At 43.2% G+C, this 17,615-nt stretch overlaps 2 protein-coding genes across 2 annotated transcripts; one reads left to right on the top strand and one right to left on the bottom strand.

Moving 5' to 3' along the window:
* Positions 1–25: 25 nt before the first annotated feature.
* Positions 26–6,594, top strand: si:dkeyp-117h8.4 (uncharacterized protein LOC572032 homolog). Its single transcript, XM_058379168.1, has 10 exons — positions 26–227; positions 465–531; positions 1,476–1,528; positions 1,935–1,962; positions 2,071–2,141; positions 2,300–2,363; positions 2,501–4,080; positions 4,168–4,222; positions 6,043–6,094; positions 6,181–6,594. The coding sequence occupies exons 1-10, from the start codon at positions 138–140 to the stop codon at positions 6,218–6,220; spliced, it is 2,100 nt and encodes a 699-aa protein (XP_058235151.1). The 5' UTR covers positions 26–137; the 3' UTR covers positions 6,221–6,594.
* A 564-nt stretch (positions 6,595–7,158) lies between these two features.
* On the bottom strand, positions 7,159–17,201 carry ppat (phosphoribosyl pyrophosphate amidotransferase). Its single transcript, XM_058378528.1, has 9 exons — positions 16,957–17,201; positions 15,551–15,631; positions 15,265–15,410; positions 14,968–15,040; positions 14,734–14,885; positions 13,873–14,000; positions 12,205–12,426; positions 11,991–12,111; positions 7,159–7,328 (listed from the first exon to the last, which is right to left on the bottom strand). The coding sequence occupies exons 1-9, from the start codon at positions 17,199–17,201 to the stop codon at positions 7,159–7,161; spliced, it is 1,338 nt and encodes a 445-aa protein (XP_058234511.1).
* Positions 17,202–17,615: the final 414 nt, after the last annotated feature.

Raw genomic sequence — 17,615 nt, 5'->3', positions numbered from 1 at the left:
CGCCGTTTTACATCAGGGGGGAAATTTGAAAAGTATTCAGACTCAGAGTGATGCTGCAGCTGGAGGTCTGCTGCTGAAGCAGTTTATTATTATTATTATTATTATTATTATTATTATTATTATATTTATCCTTTAAAATGGAGTACATGGATCAAAAAATAATTTCAGAGCAGCTGAAGAAAAATGACGAAATATTTAGAAACACCATGGAGCGGATTTTCCAAAAAGTGAGTAGCTTTCTCGGGGTTAATGCTAGCTAGCCACCTTCCGTTATTAGCTACTTCCGTTACTAGCTTAGCTTAATAACGTTAATAACTTTAATAAAATATAAATAAATAAATACACACAGCCTTACCTAACTTACCTAGTGACTGAAAGACTTTAAAGACCTTTTAAGACTTAAAAAGACTTTAAAATGACCTACAGCTATTATAAAGCAATAACAATCACTCCTCTGTTTTCAGTATTCGAATTTAGATGGTCCAGGACCTGAAGTCTGCCTGAAAACCATGACCATCACATCTGGGAACGGTGAGAGAATATTTTAAAAAGAGATATATTATTTTTAGATTTTCTATAGCAGTGGATTACATCATTACTAGTCAAGTTGTGGTTTCGAAATGTGAACAAAATGGGTTCAACCTTAACCCTTATAACTGCATTTCTGGCATTTGGCAGACTCCCTTATCCAGAGTGACTTACTGAGCAATTTAGAGATAAGGGCCTTGCTCAGGGGCCCAGCAGTGGTAGATTGGTGGACCGTTTAGTAGACCAACACCTTAACCACTAAGCTACCACATCCCCCAGTAATAATATAATTAATGTGTAAAAGAGCCCTGACCATCAAACCCATATGTGAGCTTTGCACAAAGTTTGTACTGAATGTCTCTACATGCTGTAGCGGTACAATTTTCCTTCACTGGAACTAAGAGGAACAGGTTTGTTCCTCTTAGTTCCAGTGAAGGAATGAAGCATGATGATGTACACAACTGTGCACAGTGAGCTCCAGACATGAAGACTTGGAGTGGAAGAACTTATATGTCCTGCACTGAGCCCTGACTCAACCCCACTGAACACTTTTGGGTTGAACTGGAACACCGACTGAAGCCCAGACCTCTGTCTGATCTCACTAATGATCTTGTAGCTGAATGATCACTAATCCCCACAGACACGCTCCAACATCTAGTGGGAAACCTTCACATTAGAGTAAATTATAACAGCAAAAGGGTAACAACTCGGGTGTCCACATACTTTTGGCAATATTATATATGCTTTGTCTGGAAGGTTCAGGAATAAAACATTCTTCAATGGCTCCAATATATATCCAGAAAAGCCTTGAACAGATTTGAATAATGAGCATTATATTCTAATATTTCCCATAAGGAAGTCTATACTGAGTGGCTCTGGGGTGTAAAAGGTCTGCGCAGTCGAGTCAGTGTGGATGCACGTCTCAGGCTGTGTTTCTGTGTCCGCAGATTCTGTGCCTCTGAACAGCGCTACAGCAGAAGAAGAGCTGCAGCACTTAAGGGTAAGAAGAAAGCAACCGAGATCACACTTTAGACCAGCTGTCTGGTTTTGATGGACATTTAGATCAGTGCACTGAGTTTGTGGGTCATAATGGAAAGGCTGTGTATTATAGTACCGCAATGTAAAATGCTAAAAGGTTGAAAAGGTCAAATCTTGGAAAGGAAAAAGGAATTCATTCATACAGTTTTGGTTTTTTTTGGTTTTTTAAGTCAGCTGTTGTGGCCTTCCTTCTTTTGTTGTTATGCTCCACACATTTTACTGTTACACTTCTGTCCAGTCTGGGTCGTAATGACTTTCACATGATCAGGTCAGTGCCTTGGAAGAATGAAGACAGCTGGACAACAAAAAAACGTAACGAAAAGTGACGTTTGCTTACAAGTTTCTTGACATGTCATTTGTTTTTGCAGGATCAGCTCAAAAAGCGGTCACTGCAGGGTAGGAAACATTTTGTTTTGGTTTTCTATATACTTATGATTAATCATCTTGCAATTGATGATCCCTTACATGCTCTATATATATATATTTTTTTCTTTTTTCGTCTAGTCTCGGATAACCCACAGGAAGAACAGAGTCTCTTGGATCAAGACGCGAGTTCATCTCTGTCTTCATGCCAGGTGGAGTGTGTTTGGTTTTTAAACAATACGCTATTCATTTTTGGAGGGTGGGGAGGAGTTAGATAGATATTACAAATGATTTTTTTTAATTTTATTTACATATGTATATTTCTTATTAGAAGTAAATAAAACATTTGTCTTGTTTTGTGTTAATTCAGATGGATGAAACCATAGATGATCTCGAATGTTCCAGTCAGATGGAAAACTGCACTAGCGGCCAGTGTAAGAACTCCCCATTCCTACATTTACGCTTTTCCACCAAGCCAATAGTGTACAGCTTTGCATATACGAGTGCTTATTAAATAAGACAGGAATCTGAATCCACCCCAACAATACACTGCCGGTTGTTTTGAACACAGGTTCTGAGACTTCCCATCTTTTTGCAAAATCCATGAGCAGCTCTCGCAGCTGTTTGTGGGACGAGCCGTCTCAGCCTGAGGAAGAGGACCCGGATCTGGAGAGAACTCTAAACAGCAACGGCAGCACTCTATTGGACGTCTATCCCAGCATGCTGAACCAGATCGGCGAGGCATACCGACGTCAGCACGTGACCAACGTGGCTAGCTCTGTCTTGCGCAGGTATCGTCGTAGGCGCTGGCAGTCTTCCCAAGCACAGCACCACAGTTACATTTTCAGCAATGACCATAATCCCACGCTGAACAGGACGAGAGAGAGAGCAACTACTGCCCCGAAACCAGCCCGTGATAACATCAGTAACCACCAGAAAAGTATGTTCAGGTATCAGGGATCTTCACCACACAAAAGCAAGCTGGACTTTTCACCAATGAAGAGTATCAGTAATACATCCCTAGTGTCCACGGCTTGTTTTTATTCACCAAGAAGAGATGATGCGGAGAAAACAACGCGAGTGGAAAACAGTTCAGCCCACTGGACAGGCCAGTGCTCGAGCAGCAAGTCACCACGTCATCGACCCGTTCGTGTGCTGGACCTTTCAACTCCCCCATCTTCTGGTTCTTCCTCTCCTCATTCTCCTTCACCAGATCTCAACCAGACCTACGTTGTTGAACCGGTCTTTTTGCCAAGATCTCATGGGGTTTCAGCCTCCTCTGTCGCTGGCACAACATGGTCACCGTTAAAAATGGCCAGAATGTCATCTCTTGCAAACCAAAGATGTAACTCTGATAATCCGTCACCATCCTACTATCGCTCAGGCCTGCGCAGGGACTACATTCATTCTCCCACCGCCTCCCCGCAGAGAGCTCTCAGTGTTCCTCTTTCTCAACTGAGGAGTCCTCTAAAGGCCAAAATTATTAGCGACCAGCAAACATCCTTGTCCTACCCTAAACAAGCGTCGCCCATGATTCGTACCTCCGAGGTGTGCCGATCTCCTTACCAAGGTCAGAGAGATCATTCTCCCTATCAGAAGAATCCCAGCAACCAGCTGAAACGCCAGCCGTCCTTCTCCAGCCACATTTCCCCATCCTCTACCATCTCCCGGATCCCCAGCAGGCAGATTGATGCTGAGTTCATGAGTCTTTATCATCATTTTATCTGTCGTAGCACCAACCCTACATCTTCCTGTCATCTCTGCAAGAGGCGATCCGGCATCCAGAGTCCGGCTTTGTCCTCCACGAGCATGTCGGCACTCTCTCTAACTCCTGTACGGAGCCAGCTGAAGAAGAGATCTCGTGAGCCAGAGGTAGTGGAATCGCTGAGATTCAAGCGTTTCCGTGAGAGCTGTTCACCACGACGGACCCCTTCTGACCAGTTCTGGCCGCAGCAGCAGGAGGTGAACAGATATGTAGATACTGCAGTGATGGAGCCCAATGAGGACAAATACACCTGGAACAGGGCTCTTCTCTTACAGTGTCCCAGCCCGGGATTTCTCAGAGCCATAAGACAAAGTGGATCAGGAAGCAACGGGAGGAGACCAAGCTCCAGACTGGACCTGCAGACACAGCACTACTCCCCATCATGGGTAAGACGACATGTAACACAATGTTAAAATTAAGTATCATCTAACGTCGGCTTTTGGAGTAACCTTTTTCATTTCTCGTGCTTGCAGAGAGAATCGTTGAGGTATCGTGGTGAGGGTGAGAATTTTGACATCTCTGAAGGCAGTAAGTACCTGGACGGTGGCCGTTTCTGTTAGATTGCCTTCCTCAGACTTTGGACGTGTGTGTGCGCGCTCATTTGGCTGAATGAACCAAATACTTTTTATACGAAGTAACTCCTTTTTAGGAGACCAAAAGTAACAAATAAATAAACGTGATCTTAAATGATTAGTCATGATTGTCATGTTTTAGTAGCAATTCAATGACAACCTGAAATCTATGACCTGTAGATGCTACCCGGTGATGCGTTACATGTCTAATGAAGTCATTTTGAGTTTTAGGGTACTTTTGTTGCCTTTAGTCTTAACTGCATTCCTACATACAGCAACCAAGCACAGAGATCATTAAATTTCACTGAAAGACGGTAAATATTAACTACTAGATGTAGGTGTGTCCTGCGACAATAACAAAGCTAAGAAAAGTTGAACTTTTAGTGAATGAGTGACTCTGCAGCGGCTACCAATGGGAGTGAAGACAGTAGAGGTCATGTGGTCCACATCAAAGAGCTCGCTCTGCGTCTCCTTCATCTCATACATACATACATACATATATACCAAAATCTCCCTCCAGAACATTTTATATTGACAGCGAGAAAACTGCTCCACCCACTGTTAAACGTTGTTACTATGGCAACCTGCGTTAGGATCGCCTAAGGATGACCAGTACAGAGACTTGCAGAGATAAAAAGCACTGTATGTGTGAATGTAGCTCTGGCCACAGAAAGTGAAAATTAGTTCAGTTCACTGAAAAATGTTCCCATTTTTGACCTTAGAAAAACAAAAACCCGGACTTGTAGCAGTAGGCTAGGACTTACCAGTGTGCAAGGTATCGACTAATGAGCTCTTTCATCTACAATACAATAGCAACAAGATGTATGACAAACACTCTCCTTACACTGTGTAACTGATATGGTGATGCTTTCTGAAAAGGGAATCTTACATGCCTTTTACTCTTCACGCAAATCTGTAACTTTCCAACACTGGAAAGTCTTTCAGTGGAGAGTTCCCTGCAAGCTGCAAAATTTTTAGTTTTTCATGAACTTTGAGACAGAAAATTAAGTGAGAACAGGGCCTAAACTGTTTCTCTGTTTTAATAGACAGTCCACAAGATTAAATCGGAATATTTAGGAATTTTCCCTGATTTTTGCATTAGTTCCTACTCACCAGTTATGTATAAAATTATAGTTTGAGAGGGTTGGAGGCTCTTGCTTTCCCAAGACGCATGAAGGCAGAACCCTCACACACCCCATTTCTTTGCATACATGAGCGTCCATGAATGGCTAGTGATGCTATGATTGATGAGACACGGCATGACCAGTATTGCTCTCTTGCTCCTCCTGCGGCCGTAGCTGGCTGTCGCATCATCGGGATTCAAACTAAAATATCCTTCATAAATATTATTGAAATTTCTGTGGTATAACAGGAATAAAACATGTATTAATGATCAGCTTTGGTGTGGTAACTCCCCTTTATACTGAACCACACAAGACCATGATACCGATACATTTCTTATAAATCCATGCCCCATAGTGTTTTATTCCTAATTTAGGAATACTCCCAGTGATCGTGATACAATCCATGAATCCATTCATAAAATCATTAAATATTTTCTGCTGTTAACATTATGCTGGATTGATTTGCATTCAAATAAACAAAAATAATAACCATGACAATAACATTTTGTGTGTGATGTCTGGCTACGGTTTAGGGTTTCAGCCTAATCAATTTTTACAAATTTATAAATGGACTGCAGTGTGTACATCACGTTATATTAGAACATCAGACACGATTACTTATTACTTTATTTATTTATTTATTTATTTACAGCCAGGTCACCAGGGAGAGCCTGGGATCGGAGTGGTGTCTCAGCCTCGCCAAGGTAAAAGCCTACACACTAATAATGCTATTCTTTTTTTATTCCACCTGAATCTATTCATTTCACCCGAATCTATTTATATTTTCCAGGCTGTCAAGAAGGCGGCTCCTGTATGGCCCTCTCCAGTGATGCGCTTTCCCTGTTCGTTTAAGAGAAGCCATTACTGTAGGTTACTGTAAGTTCAGAAAGGAAACATTACATTGACCGTGTAAGTCCCTGTTAATTCCATATTATAGCCAGGAAAAGAAAGTTTCTCTGACCCAAAGGAAAAAGCTTTCATCAACATTTAAACAAGACATATTATTTGTGATTATAGCGGTCAGTGTTCAAGCCTGTCCAGTTTAAATACAGGAAACAGCTTGTGAATAAAAATTCCTGTGTAACGTATGTAATAGTTTTTTGTTTTTTTTTCCTTTCTGCTAGACAAACTCCATGTTTTTGTCTACAAATTATCTTTGTGTTCACGCTGCATGTAAACTGAATTTAATAAATATGTTTTCTACAATGGGATCATCAATTTTATTGGAACATGCTCTTTGTGTGTTTTAATTACATTGGACAGAACAAACAAAAGCAGTTTTATTTCACACACATTTACTACAGACAAAACGTCGTCTCTTATGAACAGGGAAATCTTCAAAAAACTGAGGAATGTCATCAGGATTTGTCAAAGACAATAATAATAATGCTGTGTGGCTACAGGAAAGGCTGTAGATAGAAATAAAAAGGGTGTAATGTTACACAAAATAAACAGCTAAACGGTCTAGATGTAAATGTTGTGTGTGTAACTCAGATACATCACAAAAAAAAAAGTGCTTACAAGTGTAGATATTAAAGTATACGGCACATTTCAGGAATTATGTCAGAATAAACACACGGTTGAGGAATTTAAATGTCCTTGAGAGAGTGGAAACCATCGTTAGCGTTATAATTAACTGCACGCAGCAATCACGATTACCTTTCATACCTCCCTGTATAGTAGAGCTAATCCATCCGCAATGGTTACACTCATCACAGCTACATTTTCACGAGGTGCAACGTTGGCTGTTGTGTTGCTGTGTGTTTCATCACCACTCCAGCTCGACGGGGTATTTACCAGTCAGGCAGGCTGTACAGTGACCCAGTTTTGTGCTGGTCTTGCTGCTGGAGCTGATCTGCTCCTTGTCGTATAACTCAATGCCGCTCTGTACTGCAGTCACCAGACCCTCGACAGACAGGTAACGCACGCTGGTGGCTCCTACACAGTACAGGAACATGGGCAGGTCATTATGGGGCTTGTTTTTGAATACGGGGTTTGGGTGTTAATCAGAAATGAAAATTCAAACTAAAAAGCATTTGATGGATTCAACAACAAAACATCTGCACTGTTAGTGACATCACAAGGAAACGACACTGACCATGCTCTGAGGTGAAATCTCTCTCTCTCTCTCACTTCTCCTCCTCCCTTCTATAGCTCTCGCTTTTCCCACTCTTCCTCCATTCTCTTACTCACTCATCGTCTAGCTCTCTCTCCCTTCCTCTCTCTCACTCGCCCATCCTCTCTTCCCTAGCTCACTCATTCTCCATCTCTCTCTCTCTCCCTTCCCTAGCTCACTCATTCTCCATCTCTCTCTCTCTCTCCCTTCCCTAGCTCACTCATTCTCCATCTCTCTCTCTCTCCCTTCCCTAGCTCACTCATTCTCCATCTCTCTCTCTCTCTCCCTTCCCTAGCTCACTCATTCTCCATCTCTCTCTCTCTCTCTCTCCCTTCCCTAGCTCACTCATTCTCCATCTCTCTCTCTCTCTCTCTCCCTTCCCTAGCTCACTCATTCTCCATCTCTCTCTCCCTTCCCTAGCTCACTCATTCTCCATCTCTCTCTCCCTTCCCTAGCTCACTCATTCTCCATCTCTCTCCCCCTTCTCTAGCTCACTCATTCTCCATCTCTCTCTCTCTCTCCCCCTTCCCTAGCTCACTCATTCTCCATCTCTCTCTCCCTTCCCTAGCTCACTCATTCTCCATCTCTCTCCCCCTTCTCTAGCTCACTCATTCTCCATCTCTCTCTCTCTCCCCCCCTTCCCTAGCTCACTCATTCTCCATCTCTCTCTCCCTTCCCTAACTCACTCATTCTCCATCTCTCTCTCCCTTCCCTAACTCACTCATTCTCCATCTCTCTCTCCCTTCCCTAACTCACTCATTCTCCATCTCTCTCTCCCTTCCCTAACTCACTCATTCTCCATCTCTCTCTCCCTTCCCTAACTCACTCATTCTCCATCTCTCTCTCCCTTCCCTAACTCGCTCATTCTCCATCTCTCTCTCCCTTCCCTAACTCGCTCATTCTCCATCTCTCTCTCCCTTCCCTAACTCGCTCATTCTCCATCTCTCTCTCCCTTCCCTAACTCGCTCATTCTCCATCTCTCTCTCCCTTCCCTAACTCGCTCATTCTCCATCTCTCTCTCCCTTCCCTAACTCGCTCATTCTCCATCTCTCTCTCCCTTCCCTAACTCGCTCATTCTCCATCTCTCTCTCCCTTCCCTAACTCGCTCATTCTCCATCTCTCTCTCCCTTCCCTAACTCACTCATTCTCCATCTCTCTCTCCCTTCCCTAACTCACTCATTCTCCATCTCTCTCTCCCTTCCCTAACTCACTCATTCTCCATCTCTCTCTCCCTTCCCTAACTCACTCATTCTCCATCTCTCTCTCCCTTCCCTAGCTCACTCATTCTCCATCTCTCTCTCCCTTCCCTAACTCACTCATTCTCCATCTCTCTCTCCCTTCCCTAACTCACTCATTCTCCATCTCTCTCTCCCTTCCCTAACTCACTCATTCTCCATCTCTCTCTCCCTTCCCTAACTCGCTCATTCTCCATCTCTCTCTCCCTTCCCTAGCTCACTCATTCTCCATCTCTCTCTCCCTTCCCTAGCTCACTCATTCTCCATCTCTCTCTCCCTTCCCTAGCTCACTCATTCTCCATCTCTCTCTCCCTTCCCTAGCTCACTCATTCTCCATCTCTCTCTCTCTCTCTCTCCCTTCCCTAGCTCACTCATTCTCCATCTCTCTCTCCCTTCCCTAGCTCACTCATTCTCCATCTCTCTCTCCCTTCCCTAACTCACTCATTCTCCATCTCTCTCTCCCTTCCCTAACTCACTCATTCTCCATCTCTCTCTCCCTTCCCTAACTCACTCATTCTCCATCTCTCTCTCCCTTCCCTAGCTCACTCATTCTCCATCTCTCTCTCCCTTCCCTAACTCACTCATTCTCCATCTCTCTCTCCCTTCCCTAACTCACTCATTCTCCATCTCTCTCTCCCTTCCCTAACTCACTCATTCTCCATCTCTCTCTCCCTTCCCTAGCTCACTCATTCTCCATCTCTCTCTCCCTTCCCTAACTCACTCATTCTCCATCTCTCTCTCCCTTCCCTAACTCACTCATTCTCCATCTCTCTCTCCCTTCCCTAACTCACTCATTCTCCATCTCTCTCTCCCTTCCCTAGCTCACTCATTCTCCATCTCTCTCTCCCTTCCCTAACTCACTCATTCTCCATCTCTCTCTCCCTTCCCTAACTCACTCATTCTCCATCTCTCTCTCCCTTCCCTAACTCACTCATTCTCCATCTCTCTCTCCCTTCCCTAGCTCACTCATTCTCCATCTCTCTCTCCCTTCCCTAGCTCACTCATTCTCCATCTCTCTCTCTCTCTCTCCCTTCCCTAGCTCACTCATTCTCCATCTCTCTCTCCCTTCCCTAGCTCACTCATTCTCCATCTCTCTCTCTCTCTCTCCCTTCCCTAGCTCACTCATTCTCCATCTCTCTCTCTCTCTCTCCCTTCCCTAGCTCACTCATTCTCCATCTCTCTCTCCCTTCCCTAGCTCACTCATTCTCCATCTCTCTCTCTCTCTCTCCCTTCCCTAGCTCACTCATTCTCCATCTCTCTCTCCCTTCCCTAGCTCACTCATTCTCCATCTCTCTCTCTCTCCCTCTCACACTTATCCTCCTCCCTAGCTCACTCATTCTGTATCTCTCGCTCTCTCTCTCACCCTTTCTTCTTTCTCTAGCTCACTTACCCTCTTGCTCTCTCTCCCTTCCCTAGCTCACTCATTCTCCATCTCTCTCTCCATTCTCCAGCTCTCTCTCCCTTCCCTAGCTCACTCATTCTCCATCTCTCTCTCCCTTCCCTAGCTCACTCATTCTCCATCTCTCTCTCTCTCCCTCTCACACTTATCCTCCTCCCTAGCTCACTCATCCTGTATCTCTCTCGCTCTCTCTCCCTCACCCTTTTTTCTTTCTCTAGCTCACTTACCCTCTTGCTCTCTCCCCCTCACCCTATAGCTCTCTCTCACCGTTCCTCTAGCTCGCTCATCCTCTATCTATCCATCCGTCTCTCACCCATACTCTCTTCTCTCTCACTCATTCTGTCTCTCACCCTTTCTTCCTTCTTCTCTTGCTCACTCATCCTCTCTCTCTCATTCTCTCCCTCTCTCACCCTTTCTGCCTTCTCAAGCTCACTCACCCTCTAGCTCTCTCTCTCACCGTTCCTCTCTTCTCTAGCTCACTCATCCTCCATCTATCCATCTCTCTCCCATACGCCCTTCTCTATCTCACTCATTCTCTCGCTCTCTCTCACCCTTTCTTCCTTCTTCTCAAGCTCACTCACCCTCTAGCTCTCTCTCACTGTTCCTCTCTTCTCAAGCTCACTCATCCTCCATCTATCCATCTCTCTCCCATACTCCCTTCTCTATCTCACTCATTCTCTTGCTCTCTCTCTCACCCTTTCTTCCTTCTTCTCAAGCTCACTCACCCTCTAGCTCTCTCTCACTGTTCCTCTCTTCTCAAGCTCACTCATCCTCCATCTATCCATCTCTCTCCCATACTCCCTTCTCTATCTCACTCATTCTCTTGCTCTCTCTCTCACCCTTTCTTCTTAAGCTCACTCACCCTCTATCTATCCATCTCTCTCTCCCATACTCCCTTCTCTATCTCACTCATTCTCTCGCTCTCTCTCACCCTTTCTTCCTTCTTCTCAAGCTCACTCACCCTCTAGCTCTCTCTCACCGTTCCTCTCTTCTCTAGCTCACTCATCCTCCATCTATCCATCTCTCTCTCCCATACTCCCTTCTCTATCTCACTCATTCTCTCGCTCTCTCTCACCCTTTCTTCCTTCTTCTCAAGCTCACTCACCCTCTAGCTCTCTCTCACTGTTCCTCTCTTCTCAAGCTCACTCATCCTCCATCTATCCATCTCTCTCCCATACTCCCTTCTCTATCTCACTCATTCTCTTGCTCTCTCTCTCACCCTTTCTTCTTAAGCTCACTCACCCTCTAGCTCTCTCTCACCGTTCCTCTCTTCTCTAGCTCACTCATCCTCCATCTATCCATCTCTCTCTCCCATACTCCCTTCTCTATCTCATTCTCTCACTCTCTCTCACCCTTTCTTCCTTCTTCTCAAGCTCACTCACCCTCTAGCTCTCTCACTGTTCCTCTCTTTTCTAGCTCACTCATCCTCTATCCATCCATCTCTCCCTCTCTCACCCATACTCCCTTCTGTCTCACTCATTCTCTATCTCGATCTCTTTCTCTCTCACTTATTCTCCTCCCTCTCACCCTTCGCTACTTGTCTAGCTCACTTATCCTTTAGCTTCTCTCTCTCTCTCTCTTCCTCTCTCTGACACTGACCAAGCTGTCTGGCTTCAGAAGAAAAACATTAGATTAATCTGGTGATTGGCAGGTAACCAAACTGGGGAGGAAAATTAATAAATGAAGAATTTTCTTTCCATTTAGAGAACAAGGGGCTGCATTTTTACAAGTCTATTTGTAAATGTTACATATTAGATATTTTACAAAAGTAAATAATGTCCTTTAAAAATATACCAGAATTTATGTAAACTAACCGTGATACAAGGGTGCTAATATTTATCTCGACTTACCAATATAGTTCGCAATGTCCTTGAACTCTGGTTTATTAGCAATAAGCTCTTCTTTGGTCGGAATGTTGATGCCCATGTAGCAGGGGAACCGAATCGGAGGAGACGCCACACGGATGTGGACCTACTCATTGATTTACAGGTGAAAGATGAACTGGATCAGTAAAGCAGAAGTTTTATTTGAAATGATTTAATGTGAAACGTGTGTAGATCCTACCTCTGTTGCTCCGGCCTCTTTCAGCAGTTTAATGATGGGCGAGATAGTGTTGCCTCGCACGATAGAGTCATCGATGAGAACTACTCGTTTGCCGGAAAAGTTGTCGGTCAGAGCCCCGAATTTCTTAGCCACCCCGAGCTGTCGTAGGCGAGTATTCGGTTGAATAAACGTCCTTCCGACGTAGCGGTTTTTACACAGGACTTCCACATAGGGCAGGCCTGACTGGAGAGACAGAGCAGGATCCAATCAAATCAAAAGTATATGACAGGGTCCAGCTCACAGATACAGTCATGAAGCATTCGAAGGAAGACCCCCAAGATTCCCAGAATTTGATGTAGTTGCAGGTTCTGTCACTGGATAGGATACTGTAAGTTCTCTAGCAAGCAACCACTTTATCCTGCTCACCTCAGGAACACAGAACACAAGGAGGAAATACAGATTGGATGCCTAGAACACACACACACAATCCCTCTTTCTCTTTATCTCTCTCTCTCTCTCACACACACACTCTCTCTAAGACAAGTTCATTTACCAGTTTAACTACTGGTTATATTATGGGAGGTGGTAGGACACCAGTCCAAACCCAAGAAGACACTGTCAGGGTGAGTTGTAGTGTTGCTTGTAAACCATCTCCTCATAGTAACAGTAGCTCATACATATAGATCCACAAATTCCCAGGATTTGAATGCACTTGATGTTTTTGCAGGTATCGGTCACTGGATAGTACGCTGCACGATCTCCATCAAGCAACCACTTTATCCTCAGGAACACCGATCACACTCGCACACAAAACCTCTCTCTCTCTCACACACTCCAAGACCATTTAATTACTGGTTAGATTATGGGAGGTGGTAGGAAACCAGGCCAAACCCAAGATCATCTAATCGAGATGAGAGGAAGCAATGCTACGTGCTGCACCTCTAATTCACCCAAGATATCTTTTATCAATGTTGCTTGCAAACCATCTCCTCCTAGTAATAGTGGCTGACAGATACAAGACCCGAAAATTACCAGAATTTGAATGTACTATATATGTTTTTGTCGCTGGGTAGTATGCTGTCTGGTGAGTCTCCCAAGTGGCATCATACCCTGTGAATGTCTGAGAGGTCTGGGTCATGCTTTTTATCCCCCCCATAGTCACGCCCATGCATTTTGGTGATTTTTATTCCTCAGTCCCCACAACAGATGTTAAAGAGCAAATTATTCATGTGAAATCTGTGTGAAAACCGCATCCGAAGCGGTGACTATGCTAGAGCAAGCTTTTTAACACCACCGCATCCTGGCATGTCTCTGAAAAGGGCAACAGATATGTTCCTAGAGAGTTTGTTTCCCCAGGACAGACGCTTACTCAGTGATTTTACATTGAAGTGCTTAGGTGTCTGGGGAAAGCACCAGGATCAGGACAGAACGCGCTGTGACAATGCTCCTGCACGTGCGCGCACACACACACACACACACACAGTGCATCTTTCCCCTTTAGTCTCATTTTTAATTTCAGAAACAAAAGCAAGTCACAGGCAGTAAAATCCAGTGAATACGATGGACGTGAAGCTTTTATCACTTGCCTTAGATTATGAAAGAACGCAGAATTCAGTAGTGATGTGATAGAATCGAAATTAATGCAGGAGTTCATGACTCAAATTATTTATACTTATACAAATCTCTTACCACTTGTGCGTATCCTAAAGCAGCTGGAGTAGCAGACTCGGGCACTGTACTGACCACGTCGGCATCAGTCGGGGCCTCGATGGCCAGCTGGCGTCCACAGCGCTGCCTGACTGTATAAACCATCTGACCTGCAACACACCACCAGTGACTGAGTGAAGCTGGTTTGATCATTTCTGCTACTCATTTAACGGAACAGCAGTAATAAAAACAGCTTACTTACAGTAGACTGCACCGTATTCTCACACTACGTCATGAGAAGGTAGTGATTTCTTTGTATCACTAGTTCAGTGCTTGTACACCAGAGAGCTCCAGAGACTACAGGTGTATTTCAGTGGCTATCATTTCAGTAGTTCTAGTACTATTTTACTAGTGCTTACTAGTACTAGAGGTTTATAGAAAAATGATTGTATAAGAATTATTAGGACAATATAGTGAAAACGCTAAAGATCTTATCTTAGTCGGCTTTGTATCTAGAGAATTTTCTCAGCATTATGAGCTATTTACAGAAATTGTCTCAACCTTGTTGATCTATAAAAATTTTGGAACATAAACTTGCTCATGCTCATGTTTTCTGGCAGCCTTTTTTGTCTCACGCAGAAAAAAAATTGTTCTTTATCTTTCTTTGCACAGATCTGATTATAATAAGATTATGAGAATGATTATTTAACACAAACATGAAGACAGACATGATTTATAAGTGATGCAGTGCAATAGGTAGGCTACTTTGGGGTGGGGTTATGGGGGGGAAAGGAAAATACTTGTATAAATGCATTAATGTCTATGTATATATATTTTTAAATGCTTATATTCTAAAAACAAAAAGAAATATAGAAGCAATATTTGTTCAAAGGATGCGCTTGCCTTCAAATATGGAGTCTGGCCTGGCGAAGTAGACATACTCAAATATACAGAAGGCTGGAGGATCTCCCTCGGGACGGGGGATTACATTCAGGCTCTTGACCCCATGTTTGGAGATCTGCACGATTTCTCCAGGTTGGACTTCACGGTAATACCTGCGGAACAGAGACACGGGAAGCGTCCACCTGCTGTACCATGTGTTGCCAGTGTTCAAAGTGACACGGTTAAAAGTCTCACTTGGCTCCAATGGACTGGAAGCTGCAGGACTCCGAGGAGACGACCCAGCCTTCTGTGTCTCCTTCTCCACCTCCTGAGGAATACAGAAAGCGAGTAGGTGTGTGTGTAACAAAACGAAGGAAGAACAATCAGCTATAACAGTTATGTAAGGAATTTGTTTTGAAAAGAAAAGTTCAGCATTCAGAATTTTAAGGAAAACAAATAAAACTTTGTTTCTTGTTGTTGTGTAATCTAGAGTAAAGTTCTGAAAATCACTACTGTTCTCTAATCATTATCCTTTCAGTAGTTTTTTTGTACCAGAGCTGTGTAGTTTGGAAATGGGCACCAGTCGTCCGATAGACAGCGGCCTGTTGCCGTACGGGTCCCGCACAGCGTAGATGACGTCTTTGTGCATAATCAGCAGGGAGTACGCCGTTGGTGTCTCGATCATCAATTTCTTAATGCTGAAATCAAACAAAAACCATTATATTGGAATATTCTACACTTTACTAAATAATCCAAGTGGTTGAGTTTGTCTAAACACCGATATAGTGGGTTTCACATGCAATTAAACAATGACCATTAAAAACGATATTAAACTGACCGTGCTACCCAATCAGGATTGTCGACCTCCTCCATGGGCGGAGTCAGACAAAGGAGCTGAGTGATGAGCTCGCTGTCCGAACTAGTGGAAAGACCCACGCCATGTCTCATCACCTATAAAACACATGAATGTGGTTTTTGTTTTCTGCCTCGTCTCCTGTCCATGCAGTAGCATGTAAAATGGTTTATTTTATAAGCTTAATTTGTCAAATTAAGTCCAAAAAAATGTATGCAGTAATAATAATAATAATAATAATAATACATAAATCATAGACAGTACTGGAATAAACTTCACGTATTCACAGGTCATTAGGAGGATACACAGACTTCTGTTTCATTTTGTGAGATATTGAATTACTGCTTATAATTTCCATTTTTAATAAATCATGATAAACAATTTCATCATCCAAAACCAATATCCTAAAAAAAAAAAAAAAAAATTAAAAGAAAATACACTTTTCTGTCGTCATTTGAGTTTAAGGGACATTAGGGAAAGGTGTAGTAATATTACCAGCTCTACGGTCAGAAACTGCTTGCTGGCAGAGTCAATCATAAAAACTCTGCTGGATGGAGAATTTTTAGGTAATTCTACAGTGATGTGCAGTGAAAAGGATAGTAGATTTTCTATCGAATCCATTTAGAAGTCATTTTTCTATATTCGAGCTGATTTTTTATTTCGTTTTAAATAGATGTTCAAATGGTTTAAATGTTTTGATTCCCTGGTCATGTATAATGAAATATTTTATAAACATATAGTTAACTAAATACTTGTGTAATGTTATTTTGTTAAATAATAAACTCTAAACCTTCTCAGTTAATGCAATGGTCAGGGCAATCACATGACTCAAGGGTAGAGGAGCCTCAAGTGGTTTAGGCTCTGGGTCGTTGACCGGAAGATCGGGGATCATGCCCCAGCACCACCAAGTAGCCGCTGTTGGGCCCTTGAGCAAGGCCCTTAACCCTCTCTGCTCCAGGGGCGCTGTATTACGGTTGACCCTGTGCTCTGACCCCAATCTCCAAGGATGGGCTATGCGAAGAAAAAATTTCACTGTGCTGTAATGTATACGTGACAAATAATGGCTATTTCTATTTTTATGACTCCGAGCAAAATTGGGGAGGAAAGGGGCGGAGCTCCAGGCTGTTTTAGTTAATATGTTAGAGTTTAAAAACACCTGCATGAATTATAAAAAGATAAAGACCGCTCTTAACTTATTACTGAATGATAACTCATAATGGAAGGTTAAAATGAGGAGCTTCTATGCTAATGTAGAGTTCTAAACATCACTGGATATTGTGGCGATGTAATATCATAAATAAATGAAATCTGGTCAGTGCTGGAATGATATGCATGCTATACTAAACACTTTCATAGTTAATGTCGTGTAACACAGCAGTGGATTCCTGTACTCATGTAATCCACCACAGTTGCTAAAGAAATAAGGGCCTGCCTTTTTGCGCAGCGCAGCAGCGTTGACGAGTTCTCCATTGTGTGCTACCGCAATCTTGCCATGCAGAGTGTCCACCACAAAGGGCTGGCAGTTCTGCAGTTCTGACATTCCCGTGGTGGAATAGCGCGTGTGTCCGATCCCCAAGTTACCATATCGCAACTTCAGCATATCTTCAGGTTTAAAAGCTGTGCTCACTAACCCCATGCCCTAAGGAGAAATAGAAAGAAAGCCACAGTGAGAAAGAAAAACAAAGAGGGAGGAACTGATGAGAGCGTGTGAAAAGCTCAAAAATCGAGTGTAAGGTTTACTACTTAATGCATAGATGTGTATTTTTTTTCCTCTCAATGAGCACATTAAAACAGATATTACCTTGAGGGTGGTGTATGTGGGTGGACTGGAGCCATTACTTGTAACAATGCCTGCACTCTCTTGGCCCCTAATTCAACATAACAAAAGCAGTGTTAATAATGTTGAGAAATGTGCTGCTAATTGCTTTGAAACCATGAGCTTATACAAAGGTTTTTAGATCTTGCCCCATGCATTTCTACCGTTTTCACTCGCAAGCTCTAAGCTCAGGAAGTGGAGTGGTTGTATATCCAACAATGTCATTTTTTCCCT

The sequence above is a fragment of the Hemibagrus wyckioides genome, linkage group LG25, assembly GCF_019097595.1.
Source record: "Hemibagrus wyckioides isolate EC202008001 linkage group LG25, SWU_Hwy_1.0, whole genome shotgun sequence".
NCBI classification, from domain to species: Eukaryota; Metazoa; Chordata; class Actinopteri; order Siluriformes; family Bagridae; genus Hemibagrus; species Hemibagrus wyckioides.
This window is presented reverse-complemented; position numbering and strand designations above follow the sequence as displayed.

Coding starts and splice junctions, on each gene's coding strand:
- si:dkeyp-117h8.4 (XM_058379168.1), top strand. CDS start 138: ATGGAGTACATGGATCAAAAAATAATTTCAGAGCAGCTGAAGAAAAAT. Junction 1,529..1,934: donor AAGAGCTGCAGCACTTAAGG/GTAAGAAGAAAG, acceptor TTGTTTTTGCAG/GATCAGCTCAAAAAGCGGTC. Junction 4,081..4,167: donor AGCACTACTCCCCATCATGG/GTAAGACGACAT, acceptor TCGTGCTTGCAG/AGAGAATCGTTGAGGTATCG.
- ppat (XM_058378528.1), bottom strand. CDS start 17,201: ATGGGGTTAGTGAGCACAGCTTTTAAACCTGAAGATATGCTGAAGTTG. Junction 15,041..15,264: donor TTCCAAACTACACAGCTCTG/GTACAAAAAAAC, acceptor TGTATTCCTCAG/GAGGTGGAGAAGGAGACACA. Junction 12,427..13,872: donor CTTTAGGATACGCACAAGTG/GTAAGAGATTTG, acceptor CTGTCTCTCCAG/TCAGGCCTGCCCTATGTGGA.